This window comes from Salvia hispanica, chromosome 1 (genome assembly GCF_029641045.1).
Source record: "Salvia hispanica isolate PSC_SH4W2 chromosome 1, Shi_PSC_v1, whole genome shotgun sequence".
Lineage (NCBI taxonomy): Eukaryota > Viridiplantae > Streptophyta > Magnoliopsida > Lamiales > Lamiaceae > Salvia > Salvia hispanica.
This window is the reverse complement of record NC_142692.1, coordinates 1,878,430-1,895,346: the sequence shown is the minus strand read 5'-3', so window position 1 is coordinate 1,895,346 and position 16,917 is coordinate 1,878,430. Positions and strand designations below refer to the sequence as shown.

The window sequence follows — 16,917 nt, the reverse complement described above, 5'->3', positions numbered from 1 at the left end:
TTGTTATTTCTCACCAGTGAAAATATTCCAGCTATATTAATAGATTGAAGAACAAATTTAACGGGTGTGCTTCAAGAAAAACTATTCTCAAAGTTTGAAAATCTTGAAACTCTCAAAGTTGTTATCGAGAAATTATGAAAAAAAATCTGTATCATGATATTATTTGCCGAAATTTTTTATTGGTGGAAAAATAACAAACTCGGGCCAATTCGTGATACTCCCTCCGTCCCAAGATAAGTGACTTGTATTCCTTTTTGGGGTGTCCACTATAAATGACCTATTTCCATTTTTAGCAAAAAGTCATCTCTCTTACTTTATTCTCCACCTACTTTATTCTCTCTTCTCTCCTCTACTTTTCCCTCTCTCATACTTTACTCTCTCCACTTTAACTTATTTAAATACCATTCCTTAAATCCTGTGCCCAAAAGAAGTAGGTCACTTATCTTGGGACGGAGGGAGTATTATTTTAGGGTCAATATCTCTTTATTGTATTATTAACGTGATTAAAAATTCAAACTTTAATTAGAGTATTTTCTTATTTCTCAATTGAATCCACTGTGGATTATCCTTTTCTCCTTCGAACACAGTTGAAGCGGGAGAGAATGCTGTCATCGGTACCTCAGCAGCGTTCATCTTCAATCCTCAGCTTGCCGCCTAATTCAATTTCGCAGGCCTCCCTTTCTGCTTTCTCATCTCATCTCCACCATTTCAACAGGTATTCCTACTTCCTCAACTAATTTCAAAGCTTTAATTTTTTGTATGGAAGCTCTCACTCAATTCTATGTAAATTACACCGAATTGCACTCCAATTAGGGTTCACTCAGCTCAATACATCATTGTTCATACAGGAAATTGACTGTGAAAAAGAATTACCAAGGAATTTCGATTAATTGTGCCCTTGCTAAAGTAAAAAATTCACCTTTACCAAACCCTGACATACTGGTCAAGGAGCGCCACAAATACTTTGATGAGGTGATTATCACGGTCCGGGCCGGAGACGGAGGCCACGGTGCCATTCTCAATCTGCCCAGCCAGAGCGGCTCTGCCAAGTCAGTAGGGATATTTGATAAAGCAAGAACAAAGAAGAAGGCTTCGTATAAGAGGGATTTTGATGGTTCACTTATCCTTCCCGTGGGCGGGCATGGTGGTGATGTCGTGATCTACGCGGATGAGAGTAAAGATACGTTGCTGGAGTTTCACAAGAAGAGCCGGTATAATGCTAAACGAGGTGGAAATGTCGATGCAATGGGTGTTTTTTCTTCCCAAACGCGTAGTGGACTTGCTGCTCCTGTGCTTCGTATTCCAGTGCCTCTCGGTGTGTGTTCCCTATATTGATCTATCAGTTTACTGCATATAATAAACAGATTCTTATGTATATTTGCAATGTTCTCAGGGACTGTTGTTAAGCAAAAAAGAGGAAAGCTTCTGGCTGATTTAGCTCAACCAGGTGACGAAGTTTTGGTTGCGAAGGGTGGACAAGGAGGGGTAAGGATATATTGTCTAAAAACCAAATTAATATTGTCTAAAAACCAAATTAATACTTTTATATTTGATTCCTGATGACCCGAGGAGTAAATTTAACATATCAGCTGATAATTGAAACTCACTGACTTGGATTGTTGACGGATAAAGATATGGAAAAGGAGAAACCCAAAAAGTGTTGAAGCTAATACTTAGAAGTACAGTTTCAAGGAATAGAGAAACTACTTCTTTTGTTTATCTTTTCTTGTTTTGTTTTTGTTCTATGGCATACTTTTGAGGAAAATTTTGAAGAAAGCTGTCTTGTGGTTCATTTGCATGCAGACCTTCTTGTGTTCATTTTTATTTAGCATTTTCTTTGTAGATTAGCTTGTTGGAATTGCCAGAGCATAGGAGGAATAAGATGATGGATTTAACCACTAATATACTGAGAGATGACAATGACAAGGTAATGGATCTTTCCTTTGAACTTATGCCAGATATTTGATAATTTGTTTTTCTTCACCATAAGCATGTCAGTGAAGTTTTTTTGTGTCAAGAATATTATAATTTGTATTTATGTGTGTGTGTTGTGGGGGGGGGGGGGGGGTGGAGTTTGTGTTTTCTATGGACCAGATCATTTGAGCAAATTGAAATCATTATAAGTTTAACATCTATTATTCTGATTTTCCTCTAGAAGGGTTAGAGCTCGCAATACTTTGAATTCTGACTCAAGTGGTTATTCGTAAATCGTGTGTCAGCATTTAATTTTTATAATTTAATACAGGTTTTAGCTGTCGGTCAGCCTGGAGAAGAAGTTAGTCTTCAGTTGATACTAAGAGTTGTTGCTGATGTTGGTCTTGTGGTAAGTACTACTTATATCAGAGATTTCAGCGAAACTGACATACGTCATTTTCTAGGTAGAAAGAGTATTTCACACCATACATATATATAACCATTGAAGTAAAGTTTTAGAGTGAACAAACAATGCCGCATACATGCATAGATATAGAACCATTTAAGAAATTTTTTAGTAAAAAGGGGTGACAGGTTTAGCAATTTTGAGCGTAGATCAGTGGGTGTTTGACATTTAACGTACTTTCCTAAAGAATCACACTTTTCGAATAACATAGACATCCTACTTATATTGCAGTCTAAGATGTTGCAGATGTAATACGCTGATTGAGAAAGTCAATGTGTAATAAAGTTTGCATTTTTCCAGAATGACAATGGTCATACTGTTTGCCTTCCTTGCAGGGACTCCCAAATGCTGGAAAGTCTACCCTATTAGCAGCTACCACACTTGCGAAGCCTGACATAGCCGACTATCCTTTTACGACCTTAATGCCTAACCTAGGACGCCTTAATGGTGATCCCAGTTTAGGGGCTGGTCAATTTTCATCTGCGGCCACATTAGCGGATTTGCCTGGCCTCATTGAAGGTGCTCATCTTGGAAAGGTATTGCTTGCATTACTTTATGATTTCACTAATATTGGTGTGAATTTACGATGATATCTAGCCATTTCATTTCTAGGGCCTAGGTCGGAACTTTTTGAGGCATTTGAGGAGGACTAGGTTGTTGGTTCATGTTGTTGATGCAGCTGCGGAGGATCCAGTGCAAGACTACAGGACAGTGAAAGAGGTATTCATTAGATTTAATACCTATTATATTTATCGTTTATAGCCAAACAATTTTTTTGAGTAACAGCATCTGATGAACCCACTTATTATTATACATGAATTGTTTCTTAATTTCATCTCTATGTAAATTGATGAAACTTAATGAAATTAATATTGCAGGAATTGCGCATGTATAATCCTGAATACCTTGAACGGCCGTACATTGTTGTACTAAATAAGATTGACATTCCTGAGGTATTTCTGTAAATGTATCCTGTACGTCTGTCGTCTGTGTCCATGAATGAACAGGAAATGGACAAACATTTCTTGTTGTCCGATCTTCTCAGATAGTTATAACTGAGTGTTGTAATCACTTCTCCAGGCAATGGAAAGGCTTCCAAATTTGACCGAAGAAATATGGAAGATTGGATGTGATGTGGTGGAATTGCAGAATGATGTTACATCTCGAAGAGAAGCTTCTCATTCGACCAGTGACAGTGACCAAATAGATACCGATTCTCAGGAGAAGAAGGTGAAAACAATTGAAGAATATCAACGGCCTTTGGCTGTTATTGGTGTTAGTGTCTTGTAAGTTTCTATTTTCGTTGTTTATTATGTTGTTCAGTTATTCTCTTACTATGTTCCGTGCGATATCTCCTATAAGTTCGTCACTACTAGTAGCTTCAACATTTTCGTCGCTTGCTATGAAAAACTAGAATCATTATGCTAGTTGCTAGATCCGAGGGATCACCTTACATATCATTTTTTTTATGCGAGTCATACTGAGAGGTGTTCCGTTGTCTTGACTTGCAGGAAAAGTATACGGATCAACGAGATGCTAAAGGAGATAAGAGCGGCCTTACGCAGTTGTCAATAATAGGTCTATTGAATCACAAGAGATTTTGCTGAAACACGACGATATATTGAGATCACAAGTGCAGCCGCTTCCTCAAGCTTGATCGCAAGGCCCAAGTACGGAACACGGGTTCTGTTCGGGGCTCAGTCACTACTACGAGTGTTCCAGCAACAAAATCTATATGGTCTTGTCATGTGGCTGGAATCAATTCATTTGAGTTGTATACATGTTCTCTTTTTTTAGAAACCTTATATAACTATATTAGTGTTTGTATACTTAGTTTCAGAACAAATGAATTTTATCTGTTAAATTCCATTTACAATTAAATTGCTTATAATTGTTTAAAAGATTAGTAACTCTTTTAAGAAGTGTTTAGAAAATGGTTGCTATAGACTCCTAAAATTAATATGGATAATTTTGGGCTAAAGAGAAAGGTCTCATCACTATTTTCATATTTGGTCTCCATTTATATTTTGGGTACATTTTGAGATTATAAATTGTCATTTTAGGTATAGAATAAATAGTACTACTCCATACTTTCTACGTTCCCAAAAATTTCTCTATTTTTCACTTAAGTCTGCCGTTTTACTCCATTAATAGTAGTATTAGTTACTCCACCATGTCATCCTTTATTATATGTTTATTTTAACTCATTTGGATGCATAAATAGATAAGCATGATCCATTCACTTCTTAACATTTTACTACAATGAATTGTAGTAGTATTTAAAATAATTATGGGCTTTTTCACTATTTACACATTTATATAAAATTTATTAAAGTTGATTTCGAAATGATACTAGAAACGGAGTAGAAAAATAGAAATCCAATTTGTTTACACAAGGGTGATGTTGGTAATTTGGTAGGAGTATTTATTTGTATATTTGGAGAGAAGTGAGTATTTTCTATTTTTTAAATTCAAAATTGTACTCATAAATTAGAGAAACGAATCGTCATTTAATGCATGCATGCCTTAAAATGAAGTTCCATAAAGTGCTGGAAATATGCATATGTTTACATCTTGTAACTTTCGTAACGGCAAACACATTTATAAGATTCAATACTTTTATGTTTTTGTTTAATAGGTCCTTGCATAATTACTAGTACTAGTATTTTTATGTAATTTGATCTTCTTGCATGTGCTCTCCAACAAATTTATTATCCATCACAGAATATATATCACAATTGGTAGATGACATTAAATAGAGAAATAAAATACTATAATGGAATGTATTAAATGAGAAAATTATACTTGAGTAACCCAACGTGTTAATGATGGTTTTTTAAAAAGAATATAAGTATGCCATCTTTTTTACAGTGTTATTTCATACTTCTATTTTTGAACATATGGAGTACTAATTAATTACTCCTAGACTTCTAGTTCCCACCATCTTCTAGTTGTCTTTTATCATTTACTTTGACATACTATTAAGTTATTGCAAAAATAAGATTTAAGAGAAAAAATATTGTACATGTGATGCCACAAGAATTGAAATGTCCTGGTCTCTAAATATCATTGTACCTTCCTCCCTAATGTACATAAATTTCGATTCAAGAGAACTTTATAAACCTTCTGTTTTCTACACATGGTATATTGGTACCACACATCAAAGGAGCCTATACAAAACACCACATCTAATATGCTCAGAATATTGTGTCACATAACATATAGTATGTGTCGATACTATTTGAGTCTTTGACTGTGAGCACTGATTTCGTTTAGTCCGTATTTTTGTTACCTTTAAAAATAAATGGTATTCGAATGCAACCATTCATTATATGTTTCTTGTTATTTTTGATGGTACAGATAATCTATATAGAGCGATGCTATTTGATCATACTATGACAGATTGTAAAAGATTTTTTCTCTAAATTCATGTGAATATGCAAAAAAATTGTTCTCTTTGTCCAAACATCATATACTATTTGATCATATTATAGCTAATATTAAGTTAATCTTTCCCTACATCCATTAGAATGTGCAAATAGAGTATCTAGTAAGTTAAACTGATACTAACTCAAATCTATTACTAGTATTTTAAATAATGAATATGACCCTAACTAGGTGTTTTTCTCAAGCAAAAAATAGGCAAGAAGAGAAACAAAAATTAGTACAAACCAAGAGGCTTCAACAAACATGCAAGAGAGGCATGTTTGTACAAAGTGTATTTAACAACAAATATTCCAAAAAAAAACTCAAATAGAAATAGATGAAAAAATGAAAAACAAATACCAATAATGATAACTAGCAATTCAATTAGTCCAATGCACAAAGTCATAATAATTGAAATCCCAACAATAAGAACCATCCAAAGACATTAATTGCTTTCTTCAATGAGAATAGGGCCAATGGATATTGAATGCTCTCCTCAATCTAACTAGTCTAATCATCTTATACATATGAACTCAAAATGTCTCTTTCAAGGTCTTGGTGGCGGGAAGAATTGCGTTCCCGCCATGAAGGCGTTGAGTGGGGTCGGATAAACGTTAGGATCGGCCACCGCCATCTGTGAGTTGCTCGCGTTGGCGATGAGGTCCAGAGAGGCGGAGGAGGAGCTCTCTCCGCCTTGATCGTATAAAATTCCCTTGAAGACATGGCCGCCGATGCTCAGAGCCGTCTGGTACGCGTAATGCTGCTCGGCCTCGTCCACCGCACTCACCCTAACGCACCGGAAAACCGCCGGGGAGCTTACCTCCGCCGGAAACTGCCCCACCTCAAACCCTAGCCAAAATTAAATCAGAAAATGTTAATAATTGCACATTCTCCTCCATAAATCTCATCAATTAATTCATAAAAGAAAATGTAATTAAATACAGTTGAGCAACTGGATTTATTCTCCATCACTTTTACTCTGTAACAGTATTCAGAAAAAAAGGTTTGGTTAACATCCATCACACGCAAATGATACTATACTATATACTCTCATTCTGTCACTTCTCTTTAATTATTTTATTATAAAATTAGGGCCTGTTTGATATCTTTAATGTTTGATGAATAAGATAAGGTAACAAAAAACATTTTTTAACTTCAATATCACAGATTCTTAATATAGAGAAATGAAATTTACATAAGTAATTGTGTGAATTAGAAAAGTTCAGAAAAATCAATTTTTAACTTCAATTTCAAACAAATCCTTAATACTATGTGAAATTGAAATATGCACATTTCTTAAAACTCGTGCTACTAATAAGTAATTGCATAACCTGAAGTAGGCAAGCGGACAGCGGGAGCTACAACGGCGCGGCTCTCTCTGATCCGCTTGGGATTATTATTATTAATATTACTATCAGCTGCGGCCGTCAGCGCCACCTGGCGCTCGCGGCGCTTGGCTGCGGGGACCCACGTGCTCTTGACGTGGGTCTGGCAGTCGAAGCCGCGGCTCTTGCAGCAGGTCCTGCAGCGGAGATGCACGCAGTCTTTCTTGGCCTGGTTGCCGCAGTCCTGGCAGTTGGCCCCCTCCCCGCCCCGCCGCATCACCGCTGACGACGACGATCTGTGATGAGCAGCGTAGTAGCTCTCATCACCAGCAGCGTCTTTGATCCGCTGCTGGTGGTGGAGCTGGTAGTACTGCTGCCATAGCTCGAAACCCTTGTTGTAGATCTCTTGGTTTCTGAACAGAAACAGACTGTTGTTGCTGCTGTGGTCGTCGTTGTTTTCCGTCTCTTGATGGTGATCTTTGCCTCCTCCTTCTAGTGAGAAAAACCCAGACATTTTCCAGCCCTATTTAAACCTAGCTTTGTGCTCAAATTCGAGAGAAAATCCATACCAAAACCCTATCTATATCTAAAAAAACCCCCCAAAACTAACTGAATTATGTGTGAGTGTGTGTGTGAGAGAGAAAGGAAAAGTGTGACTGACAGTCTGATTTGGGAGTTTGTTCTCTAGTTTGCAGCTTTGTGCAGACAAGAAATTTAGGGTAAGGGAAGGAGACGAGGATTGGATTGGTTGATTTTGAATTGAATTGGAAATTTGGGAGTGTGATTTGGATGCATTAAAGTCACGCCTCTGCAAACGCCGCCATCACAGGCTGCAAACAACTCCTCTGCAACCTCAATTTAAGACATGAACCATAGTACTCTCTCTCTCTCTTCACAGTTAGTGCAATTTGTAGTGTAGTGAGAAAGTGGGGACTGGTTTGGAGCAGAAAGCCCTCTGCCACTCTCCTCACACAGTTCTCTCGCAGATTGCATTAAGACAAGGGCGATGCGTTTCATCCTGCGGCTAAGGTTGTGCCACGTGGAGGGCATCAGCTTTTGGTTAATTGTCCTTGCACCGGAAAACACGCTCTACTTTTTCCACTTCCTAGTAACTGTGTGACCATTCCCTAAATTATTACCATCTCCGGCCAATATTACTAGTACTTGTAAAATGTTAATGAAAAAATTATTACTATTGAATATGAATCTTGGAGAAATACTAAATGTGATATTTTAATGATGGATGAATGACATATTTAGGATAAATGGAAATTTTGGTATGTAGTGCAATTTCCAAACATTTGCCATAAAATTACTCCTAAGTCCACAAACAATAGATCTATTGTTATTCGGCACGGGTTTTAATATATAACTGGTAAAGTAAGAGAAATGAGAGAAAAAGTGAGTAAAGTATGAGAAAGGGAAGAAAAAGTGGGAAAAGTACGAGAGATAAACTTTCCATTTTTAGAAAGTGATCTATTTTTTGTGGACATCCTTAAATGGCAAAAGTGATCTATTTTTCGTGGACGGAGAGAGTATAAAATTTGAATTTGTTCCTAACTATAATGAGATAGTATATGATATAGTAATCGAGAAGAATCATACATGGACATAATCACTAGTGAGCTAATTGATTCTTCTATTCATATGGATAACAATATCCTTTGATTGAAAAATTATATCAATAAATACTCCATTTGTTCTATTAGAAATGAAACGTTTTCTTTTTTTAGTTTGTTTCATTAAAAATAAAACATTACCTAAAATGGAAACATCTCTATCTCTATTTTTTCATCTCTCTTATACTTTACTCTCTCTTCATTAACTCACAAAACAATACTACGTAAAAATCTTGTCAATTTCCAAATGCTGCATATTTAATGGGACGAAGGGGATATAATAATAGTAGGTAAGTGTTATTTTTTGTCATAGAATATAAGTAATTACTATCTTTTTGAATTGTGTGGATTTCACGCAATAAAATTTCCAACATAAATTTTTTCTACGTGAAATGCCAAAAAAATCTGCATGTAATGGTCGTAATTATATTTCATCTTCTGGAGAAGATTAAACTAACGATGATACGAATACTCTAGAATTAGTGTCAGCATTCCGTAAAATTATGCCGAAAATTTTAACAAGAGAAATCCGCACATATTAAAAAGTTGGTGAGTACTTTATTTTCTTAATTTCTCAGCTTTAAAAGAAATTAACTATATAAGGAAACAAAAACTCACTACTGATTTAGTGAAAAAAGGAAATATATTGCAGGACTGACGAATCACAGACGCCATAATGTGGACTGTTATTGTGATGAACGTCACTGTCTGTAAGATTAAGTAGACGAATTTATTTCTTTCCGGCGATTGGGAAAAATCGAATAATTTATGACTATGTGGTGTAGAGAGTTGCTTTTAATTATTTTATTATTAACAACTCGAGTTATATTTCTAATCATTATAATTTTGACTTACCTTTTGCATCGAGTTCTGAAATCAATTAAAAAGTGGGATTAATCATAATTATTCTGCCGCCCCTTTTGTTATTACTAGTGATCGCCGTTTCATGTGATTTGACTCCTAAATCAAACCAAATCCATTAGAAAAGTATAGTTTGGTGATTTTAGCAAAATTAAATCGAATCATATCAATATCAAAATCATAATCTATTCATTCGATTTGTCATGCAGTTAAAAAAAATTATCTTCAAGTGTATTAATTATATGGAAATCGATCGACTAGAATGGATGAGTTTAGGGTTTTATTATTAATTATTATTATTATTATTATTATTATTATTATTATTATTATTATTATTATTATTATTATTGTTATTATTATTATTATTATTATTATTATTATTATTATTATTATTATTATATACTCCATAATAATATACTTACAAACATAATAATAAGAAATTGACATTTAATCCAATAATCTTACAATTTACGGTTTGTTTGGTTTATATTTTTGGAAAGTGGAAACCAAATTTAAAGCATATAGTATAGTAAATTTTTTACAAAAGCTAACCAAAAGATACTCCGTTTTAAAGACATAAACCATGTCAAACCATACAATAGTTTACGCTTTTAAACCTAATTATGAACAACCCTAAGTTTAAGATATGAATGCACTAAAAAGAAAAATAAGTCAATATATATTTTTTCATATATATAAAGTAGTAGTAATAAATAAATAACTAAATCATGATGCAAAGATCGAATCTCAACCATCAGATAAAAAAAATGGAATGATTAGATTGAATTTTAAAATTAATGTATGTGGTGTAAACGAAGGTCATTTTAAGAGCATTTTTTTTCATTCCAAAGAAAAAATAATCTTTTAAAATTGGAATGCATTGTTTTCCTTTTGAAATGATCTGTATTCTTTGATAGTATATGGAAATCGTTTAAATCTATTTGAAATAACTATGGAATGACCTAATTCTACCCATGTAATAAAATGAGTTATAAAACAAACTAGGCCTTATATTAGGATTTTGTTACACTAAAAAATTAAATTTTAATTTTGCTGAATTTACTCAGATGAAATTATTGAAATGGAAGCCTAATATAGAGGTAGAAGAATTTGATGAAAGAAAACTGGAAGGGTAACAAGAAGATAAATACTGGTCATAAACTCATAATAAAATCATAATCTTAGATACCAACTGTACCAAAATTATAATAGAGTGAATATGGTAGGCATACTAAATTCCCACACAGCAAAGAAAAGTGTAATGGATTGATGATGTTGCCAAAATAATATGGATATGTAAAGACTGTAGCTATGAAACTCATACCTTTTTCTCTAATTTGTCTGAAGGTGAAGGTATCATGTGATTTGTGAATGAGAGCACATCAAGCCTGATCCCTCAGATCCAATCTCTGCAAGCTCACAGACAGCACAGATCTGTCCCTGTTGAGATGGAACGAATTGCGCAGTACAATATGGGCAGGTTACATATTTCTGGCCTCTGTAAATTGGGACGAATGTGGCCCCACATGCCACAAAAGGGCTTCTGAAGTCGTAGTTCAGTTCGGTAGCATCATGCATGCTCCTCGCGGCAGCAGCCTGCGCAACTTGCCGGGCCATTCTGTCTTGGTACTCGTCACCTGGCTTCGTCTCCAGAAGTCGCTGGGCAAAGTTGGCGGCGCTTCTTAGATTTTGTGCCTTGTAGCAAACACTCATGGCACTCAATAGAGCGAGTCTGGCGTGTTGTGGCTGGAGGTTACAGTGAGTGAAATAGGCAGCAAGCTCCTGCTGACGTACTGGATCGTCTTTCAGTTCTCTCCTCTTCAGTTCCATTTTTAGACCGAGAACGTATTCTTTGATGGTTATGACTAACTCCTTAACTTTGTCAACTTCTTTCATCGTTTCGACCACAATCAGCGGAATTGTGTGCATAATAGACATGAAATATCCAAGAGCATCAGAGAACTTTCCGTCAGTTGTAGCCATGTAGCCGTCCGTGACCTTTTCATCCAACCGAGAGAATTTGGTCGAGAGTGCAGGATGTCCTCCAACATTCGGACTGGCAACAGATGCCCCTGGTGCTGAGGTGTGATCAGGTAAATGAGTATGGCTGCCCATGCGAGGATCAGTATATTGTGTTCCCCGAGGTTGGATATTCCTTATTCTCGAGTGTCCAGTGGTAGCCATGTAACCGCCCGTGGCCTTTCCATCCAATCGAGAGGAATTGGACGAGCGTGCAGGATGTCCTCCAACATTCGGACTGGCTGACTCACTCCTTTCCAGTGCAACAGATGTCACTGGTGCTGAGGTGCAATCAGGTAAATAAGTATGACTGCCCATGTGAAGATCAATAAATTGTGTTCTCAGAGGGGAGAAATTCCTTATTCCCAGTTGTCGATACAATAAGTGCATTGCTATCTCAAAGTTTCCAGCAGCTGCGTGTTCAGCAGCTAGAGATGATCTCTGGACCCAGAACTGGATCACAGGCATACCAGGGGAAGGGGCAACGAACACTGACGAACATGCATTACTATCTGCCTCTGGCATTTCTGGAGGCAGATCAAGATCTTCATGATCCCACCCACCTACCTTATCATTCCCTTCATGCTTAACCGCTTCCTCCGCTACCACGGCAATGTCTTCATTCTCCATGTCATCCACCTCACCAGTATCCAGAGCCCCTCCCAAATCAGCATCAAATGGATCTTCATAATCAGCATCTACTGCCTCTTCATAATCTTCATCAACCCCCATACCTGCCTCATCAAGCCCACCTTCAAATATGTCTTCACTAACCCTTAACAAAGGCCAATCTCCAGCACATAACACCGGACTTGGAGGTATCAGAAGTGAAGCTTTCTTCCCCTCTGGAAGAGAAGGAAGATTCTCCCCCAAATTAGAAGCAAGGCGCTCTGCAATATCATGGAGCCCATGGAGCGAAGCTGTGACATATGCAAGAGGCAAGTGACCTGCATTCTCCAGAATCTTGACGCGCTCATGCACATCACCAAGATAGAGTGCATCATGAAACTGGCCCATGACTTCATTCTTTACTTCAGCAATTTTCATCATTTTGGATAATTTTTCCAGATTACCAGTTATCAGGTAATGGAAAGACAATCTCTCAAAGTTCCTTGTCTTTTGGTATGCGTATTCAACTATCCCAGCATTACCCTGCCAAAGAGAATCGACACCAAGCCTGTACCAGTAATCTCTCTCATTAATTTTTTTGCCCAATTCAAGTGCTTTCTCAATATTACCACTTTTAAGGGCTAAGTTACAGCGAGATCTCTCAAAATGAAGAGCAGCTTGTGGGAAGCCCTTCTTCTTCAGATAAGCAATCATGGCCTGTCCACATAATGCAGAATTCATAATCATGCTCATAACTTGGTCATATCTCTTTCGCAGCAGGGATAGCTTAAAAATATATTCTGTAGAATCAATAATTATAGGACGGCATATCCCATCTCGGTCCAAGCAAAAGATCGTGTTACCATATATCTTTGTCACATACACTGGGGCATCAAGCGTCTTGATAATTCCACTTTCCCCATTAGGAAGGCAGTACTTGATGTGGGTCAAAGTTGTGTAGATGAAGACTCCGTTATCATCCCAAGCTCCACTTTTAACACGTATAGTCTCATGAAGGTTGCAGCGCTGAACAAGGTTTTCATCCGCTAGAACAATTGTGTGTAAACCAAGTAAAGCAACACTCTTCAAATCCGGAGACCAAACCACGAATCTGACAACAAAAGATGTCTGAAGATTACCGAGTACAATCATTTGTAGCGGATCAAAGATGAATACTTCGTTCTCTGATCTGCACAGCAAATTTCCTTTGCCCGCACAGAAGATTGCATTAGTAGCAACGGGCAGAACACTTTTTTTCACTACATCATTTGTAAGGTTCTTGATCAAAACTTTGTTGGTGCTTCTCTCAAGCACGGCAAACCTATTTTGGGCAATGAAAACAGCTGGACCCCCAGTACCCTTTTTTGCATCTTGAACTGCATCACCTCTTCCATAGCTATCCTTGGTGATAATGTAGAGTTCATATGACCCCCTATCTGTGTCTGAACAGACCAAAACAGCACTTTCAGCAGGACTATAAGAAAGTATCCGAGGTGCTTGATTCAATTTATTAAAATCGGGTTGGCGTATAGGGATCAGTTGAGTATCTTTCTGAGTTGAATACTCAAAAACACATAAAAATCTGCCCTTGACATAGACCAGATAATTAGCACTGACAGAGAAGGCAGGCCGTTCTCTCTCTAATTTATAGACAATCATTCCACTGTCATGACCAGCAGCCAGAAGGTTCATCTCAGGATGGGCTGCAAGGATCCAGAACTTGTCATGCTTCTTTTCATATTTCATCAGGGCAGTTCCTTTAGTAGCATCCCAAACTCGAATGCTCTTGTCTTCGGAATTCGATACAATGATATTCTGCCTTGCATGGAACAGAACACACGACACATTGTTCATGTGGCCTTTCATTGTGTGAATCACCGTCTTATCTAAGAAATGTAAATGTGGAAGAAATCAGTTTTCCACAACTTATAAAAACAATACACTATAAGATGCCTCAGATAAGGAAATCCGTATATCCAGTTCCAGGCAAGGAATCAAAATAGCTAAATAAGAAAATTGAGCATACATTTCTCCAGTTCAGAAGAAATGAACTTTACCACAACGTTCAACTTCAGAATAAACTTCGCCTAAGGCTAAAACTATACCAAACTCCAAAACTAAATTTACCATTAATATTTTAAGCTATTTTAGATAGTATATGTTATGAACTAATGAAACACATGTAGAAGAACCCTTAACACACACATTAAAGCTACCAACTATCTTAGTGGGTTTTGGGACCCCTACCTGTATATTAAGAACTGAAAGCCTTAAATCAGAATACTCAACCAGGTAAATTTCAAGTCACTATTGTGGTTCATTGGGAGACAAGGACCCAAAACATTCTTTAGCGGGAAAAAAGGTCTACCCACCACCAGACTATGCGACTATGCAGTTGCAGAGAACACATACTTTAATCAGTGGTTCATCTAAATGCCAGCATTGATCATCCAATAAATACTAGAGTTAAAACATAAGGCCACCGAAATAAGGAATTTTGGTCAGCATACCTTTCATATGCCAGACATTAACTTTGCAATCATCTGCACAAGAAACAATCCATGGGAGAGTGGGATGAAAAGAAACCCAGGTAACCCCTCGAACATGACCTTCCAAGACATACTTGACAACAGCATCGACCCCTCCAGAGAAATCTGGATTCATTTGCGACAGTTCTAGAATGTCATCAGCAGGAGACACGGTGGATTTTTTCCTCAAGGCACCAATATCCCAAACACGGATGGTCTGATCCAAAGAGGCTGAAACAACAATATCTTCTTTGGGATGAAATGAAGCACACATAACATAATGGCTGTGCCCATTCAACACTGAAATGCAAGTCCGAGACTGCCAGTTCCATATTCTGATTGTATGATCATCACTTGCACTGAGGATCCAGGGAGCTTCATGATGAAACTGAACTGTGCGAATGTAATCATGATGACCCAGGAGAGTAAATAGACACTTATGAAATTCGTAATTCCACACCTTGATTTTGAAATCATCACCTGGACGAACAGTTTTAAAGAAGTGATATAGCTTCTCAAATAAAGATAAAAGAACATTTTCCACAAAAGAATCAAATGTCTGATGCCTATAAAGAATAAGAAGTACACGCATGCCATAAGTGCTTCATAAGTTGGTATAGTCTTCATAGAAGAGTAAATTCACTTCAAGGAACAACGAGAATCATCCACCTTTCTAATAGCAAAAGAAGTCACATAAAAACCCAAAGCAGCTAAAATAAATGAATACTTATACATAGGACTGAGACAAGACATAAGGATAAAAACTGAAGTTCTCACAAGAGAATGCATTCGGACGTTGTCAAGTTTCCAGCTGCAACTGGCTGAGAAATGCTCTCTTAAGTTAAAACATGTCCGAAAACAAACTGGCTGAGAAACGCTTCCTTAAGTTAAAAGTAAAAACTTCTATAACTAGATCCTTAAATTTAATACCTCATCCTCAATTCTTCAAGATACACTCCAAAATTCGTAACACGTCTACATAGATTCTAAGTAACACTAGTTCATCCATTGGCACCTTCATTACCAGATCGAAACTCACCCGCAGAATATAGTTCTCTACCAAAATGTTAAAACAGATACTCCAGCACAAGTTGTCTCAATCAAAATTTTCAGTGATAGAAGCGTGTTTTTATTCACGGTGATGCTTGAACCAACAGCTCAATTCAAATCAACGATGCAAGCATTTTCCGATCGAATCAATCAAAATCAAACAGTCAAAAGCCACTGATCATGCGGATTAACAGTTCCGGCGTCAAACAACTAAAGCAAATTAGAACGAAAAGCACAAAAAAAAAAAAAAAAATTAGACCTCCAGAAACGAACAGCGGCTGAGATGTATGGAAATGAACGCTGCGAACGGGGCCATGGTGCTGGCGGAATTCACCAACGATAATGCCGTAGAGGTGATCCCACAGCTGGATGACGCCGGTGGTCATACTCACCGCGATCCATGGCCGCTTGCTGTGGAAGCACAATCCTTTCACTTTATTACTCTTAATCTCGAACTTCACCAACATTTGCCTGAGCTCTTCGTCTCCAAACTTCGAAAACGCGTTCAATTTCGAAAACCCTAGCTTTTTGATCGGAGAATTGAAAGTAATCAGTGTATTGATTTCATTTTATGGCAGTTTTAATTCTGCAAATTTGAAAAGACGCGTGAGTTTCTGTATTTTGATAATACGGACAGGAGACGATGGCAATTCTGTAAATAATGAAATCAGAAACACGCGCCAAATCGGGTAATATTCTAATTTACAAGTGAATTCAATATAACTTGATTTGTCTATTTAAATGTATTTTTAAAAATAATTTCAAAATAAAATAAGGATCAAACTTTTTTTCAAAAGGGATATTGGCATCTAATATGACGGAACTTTCAATAAGTTGGGTTTTTCCCACGAACTCTAAAATTGACAAATAATATCACGAACTTTACCCCCAGTTTGTTTTTTCCCACAAATAATATTATGATACGGATTTGTTTTCGTAATTTCTCGACAACAATTTTGAGAGCTTCAAGTTTTTCAATCTTTGTAGATAGTTTTTCTTGAAGCATACCCTCCAAAATTGTTCTTTAATCTATTAAAATAACATGAATTTTTTTATTCGTGGGAAACAAACTGAGGATAAAGTTCGTGATATTATTTGTC

At 36.8% G+C, this 16,917-nt stretch overlaps 3 protein-coding genes across 3 annotated transcripts; 1 reads left to right on the top strand and 2 right to left on the bottom strand.

Moving 5' to 3' along the window:
* Positions 1 to 540: 540 nt before the first annotated feature.
* LOC125218134 (putative GTP-binding protein OBGC2) lies at positions 541 to 4,244 on the top strand. The gene is made up of 10 exons (XM_048119738.2): positions 541 to 715; positions 849 to 1,315; positions 1,394 to 1,485; positions 1,844 to 1,927; positions 2,246 to 2,323; positions 2,716 to 2,916; positions 2,993 to 3,100; positions 3,259 to 3,333; positions 3,461 to 3,666; positions 3,892 to 4,244. The coding sequence occupies exons 1-10, from the start codon at positions 603 to 605 to the stop codon at positions 3,953 to 3,955; spliced, it is 1,488 nt and encodes a 495-aa protein (XP_047975695.1). The 5' UTR covers positions 541 to 602; the 3' UTR covers positions 3,956 to 4,244.
* A 1,928-nt stretch (positions 4,245 to 6,172) lies between these two features.
* On the bottom strand, positions 6,173 to 8,081 carry LOC125224114 (protein SHORT INTERNODES-like). Its single transcript, XM_048127464.2, has 2 exons — positions 7,138 to 8,081; positions 6,173 to 6,655 (listed from the first exon to the last, which is right to left on the bottom strand). The coding sequence occupies exons 1-2, from the start codon at positions 7,643 to 7,645 to the stop codon at positions 6,354 to 6,356; spliced, it is 810 nt and encodes a 269-aa protein (XP_047983421.1). The 5' UTR covers positions 7,646 to 8,081; the 3' UTR covers positions 6,173 to 6,353.
* A 2,663-nt stretch (positions 8,082 to 10,744) lies between these two features.
* On the bottom strand, positions 10,745 to 16,377 carry LOC125220184 (coatomer subunit alpha-1-like). Its single transcript, XM_089065222.1, has 3 exons — positions 16,077 to 16,377; positions 14,750 to 15,247; positions 10,745 to 14,125 (listed from the first exon to the last, which is right to left on the bottom strand). The coding sequence occupies exons 1-3, from the start codon at positions 16,282 to 16,284 to the stop codon at positions 10,968 to 10,970; spliced, it is 3,864 nt and encodes a 1,287-aa protein (XP_088921348.1). The 5' UTR covers positions 16,285 to 16,377; the 3' UTR covers positions 10,745 to 10,967.
* Positions 16,378 to 16,917: the final 540 nt, after the last annotated feature.

Excerpts from the sequence above, each read along its gene's own strand:
- LOC125218134 (XM_048119738.2), top strand. The coding sequence starts at position 603 with ATGCTGTCATCGGTACCTCAGCAGCGTTCATCTTCAATCCTCAGCTTG. Across the intron at positions 1,486-1,843 it reads CGAAGGGTGGACAAGGAGGG|ATTAGCTTGTTGGAATTGCC; the intron begins GTAAGGATATAT and ends TTTTCTTTGTAG. Across the intron at positions 2,324-2,715 it reads TTGCTGATGTTGGTCTTGTG|GGACTCCCAAATGCTGGAAA; the intron begins GTAAGTACTACT and ends CCTTCCTTGCAG.
- LOC125224114 (XM_048127464.2), bottom strand. The coding sequence starts at position 7,645 with ATGTCTGGGTTTTTCTCACTAGAAGGAGGAGGCAAAGATCACCATCAA. Across the intron at positions 6,656-7,137 it reads TGTCCGCTTGCCTACTTCAG|GGTTTGAGGTGGGGCAGTTT; the intron begins GTTATGCAATTA and ends AATTTTGGCTAG.
- LOC125220184 (XM_089065222.1), bottom strand. The coding sequence starts at position 16,284 with ATGTTGGTGAAGTTCGAGATTAAGAGTAATAAAGTGAAAGGATTGTGC. Across the intron at positions 15,248-16,076 it reads GCCGCTGTTCGTTTCTGGAG|GTGATGATTTCAAAATCAAG; the intron begins GTCTAATTTTTT and ends CTGTTCGTCCAG. Across the intron at positions 14,126-14,749 it reads TAATGTCTGGCATATGAAAG|ATAAGACGGTGATTCACACA; the intron begins GTATGCTGACCA and ends TACATTTCTTAG.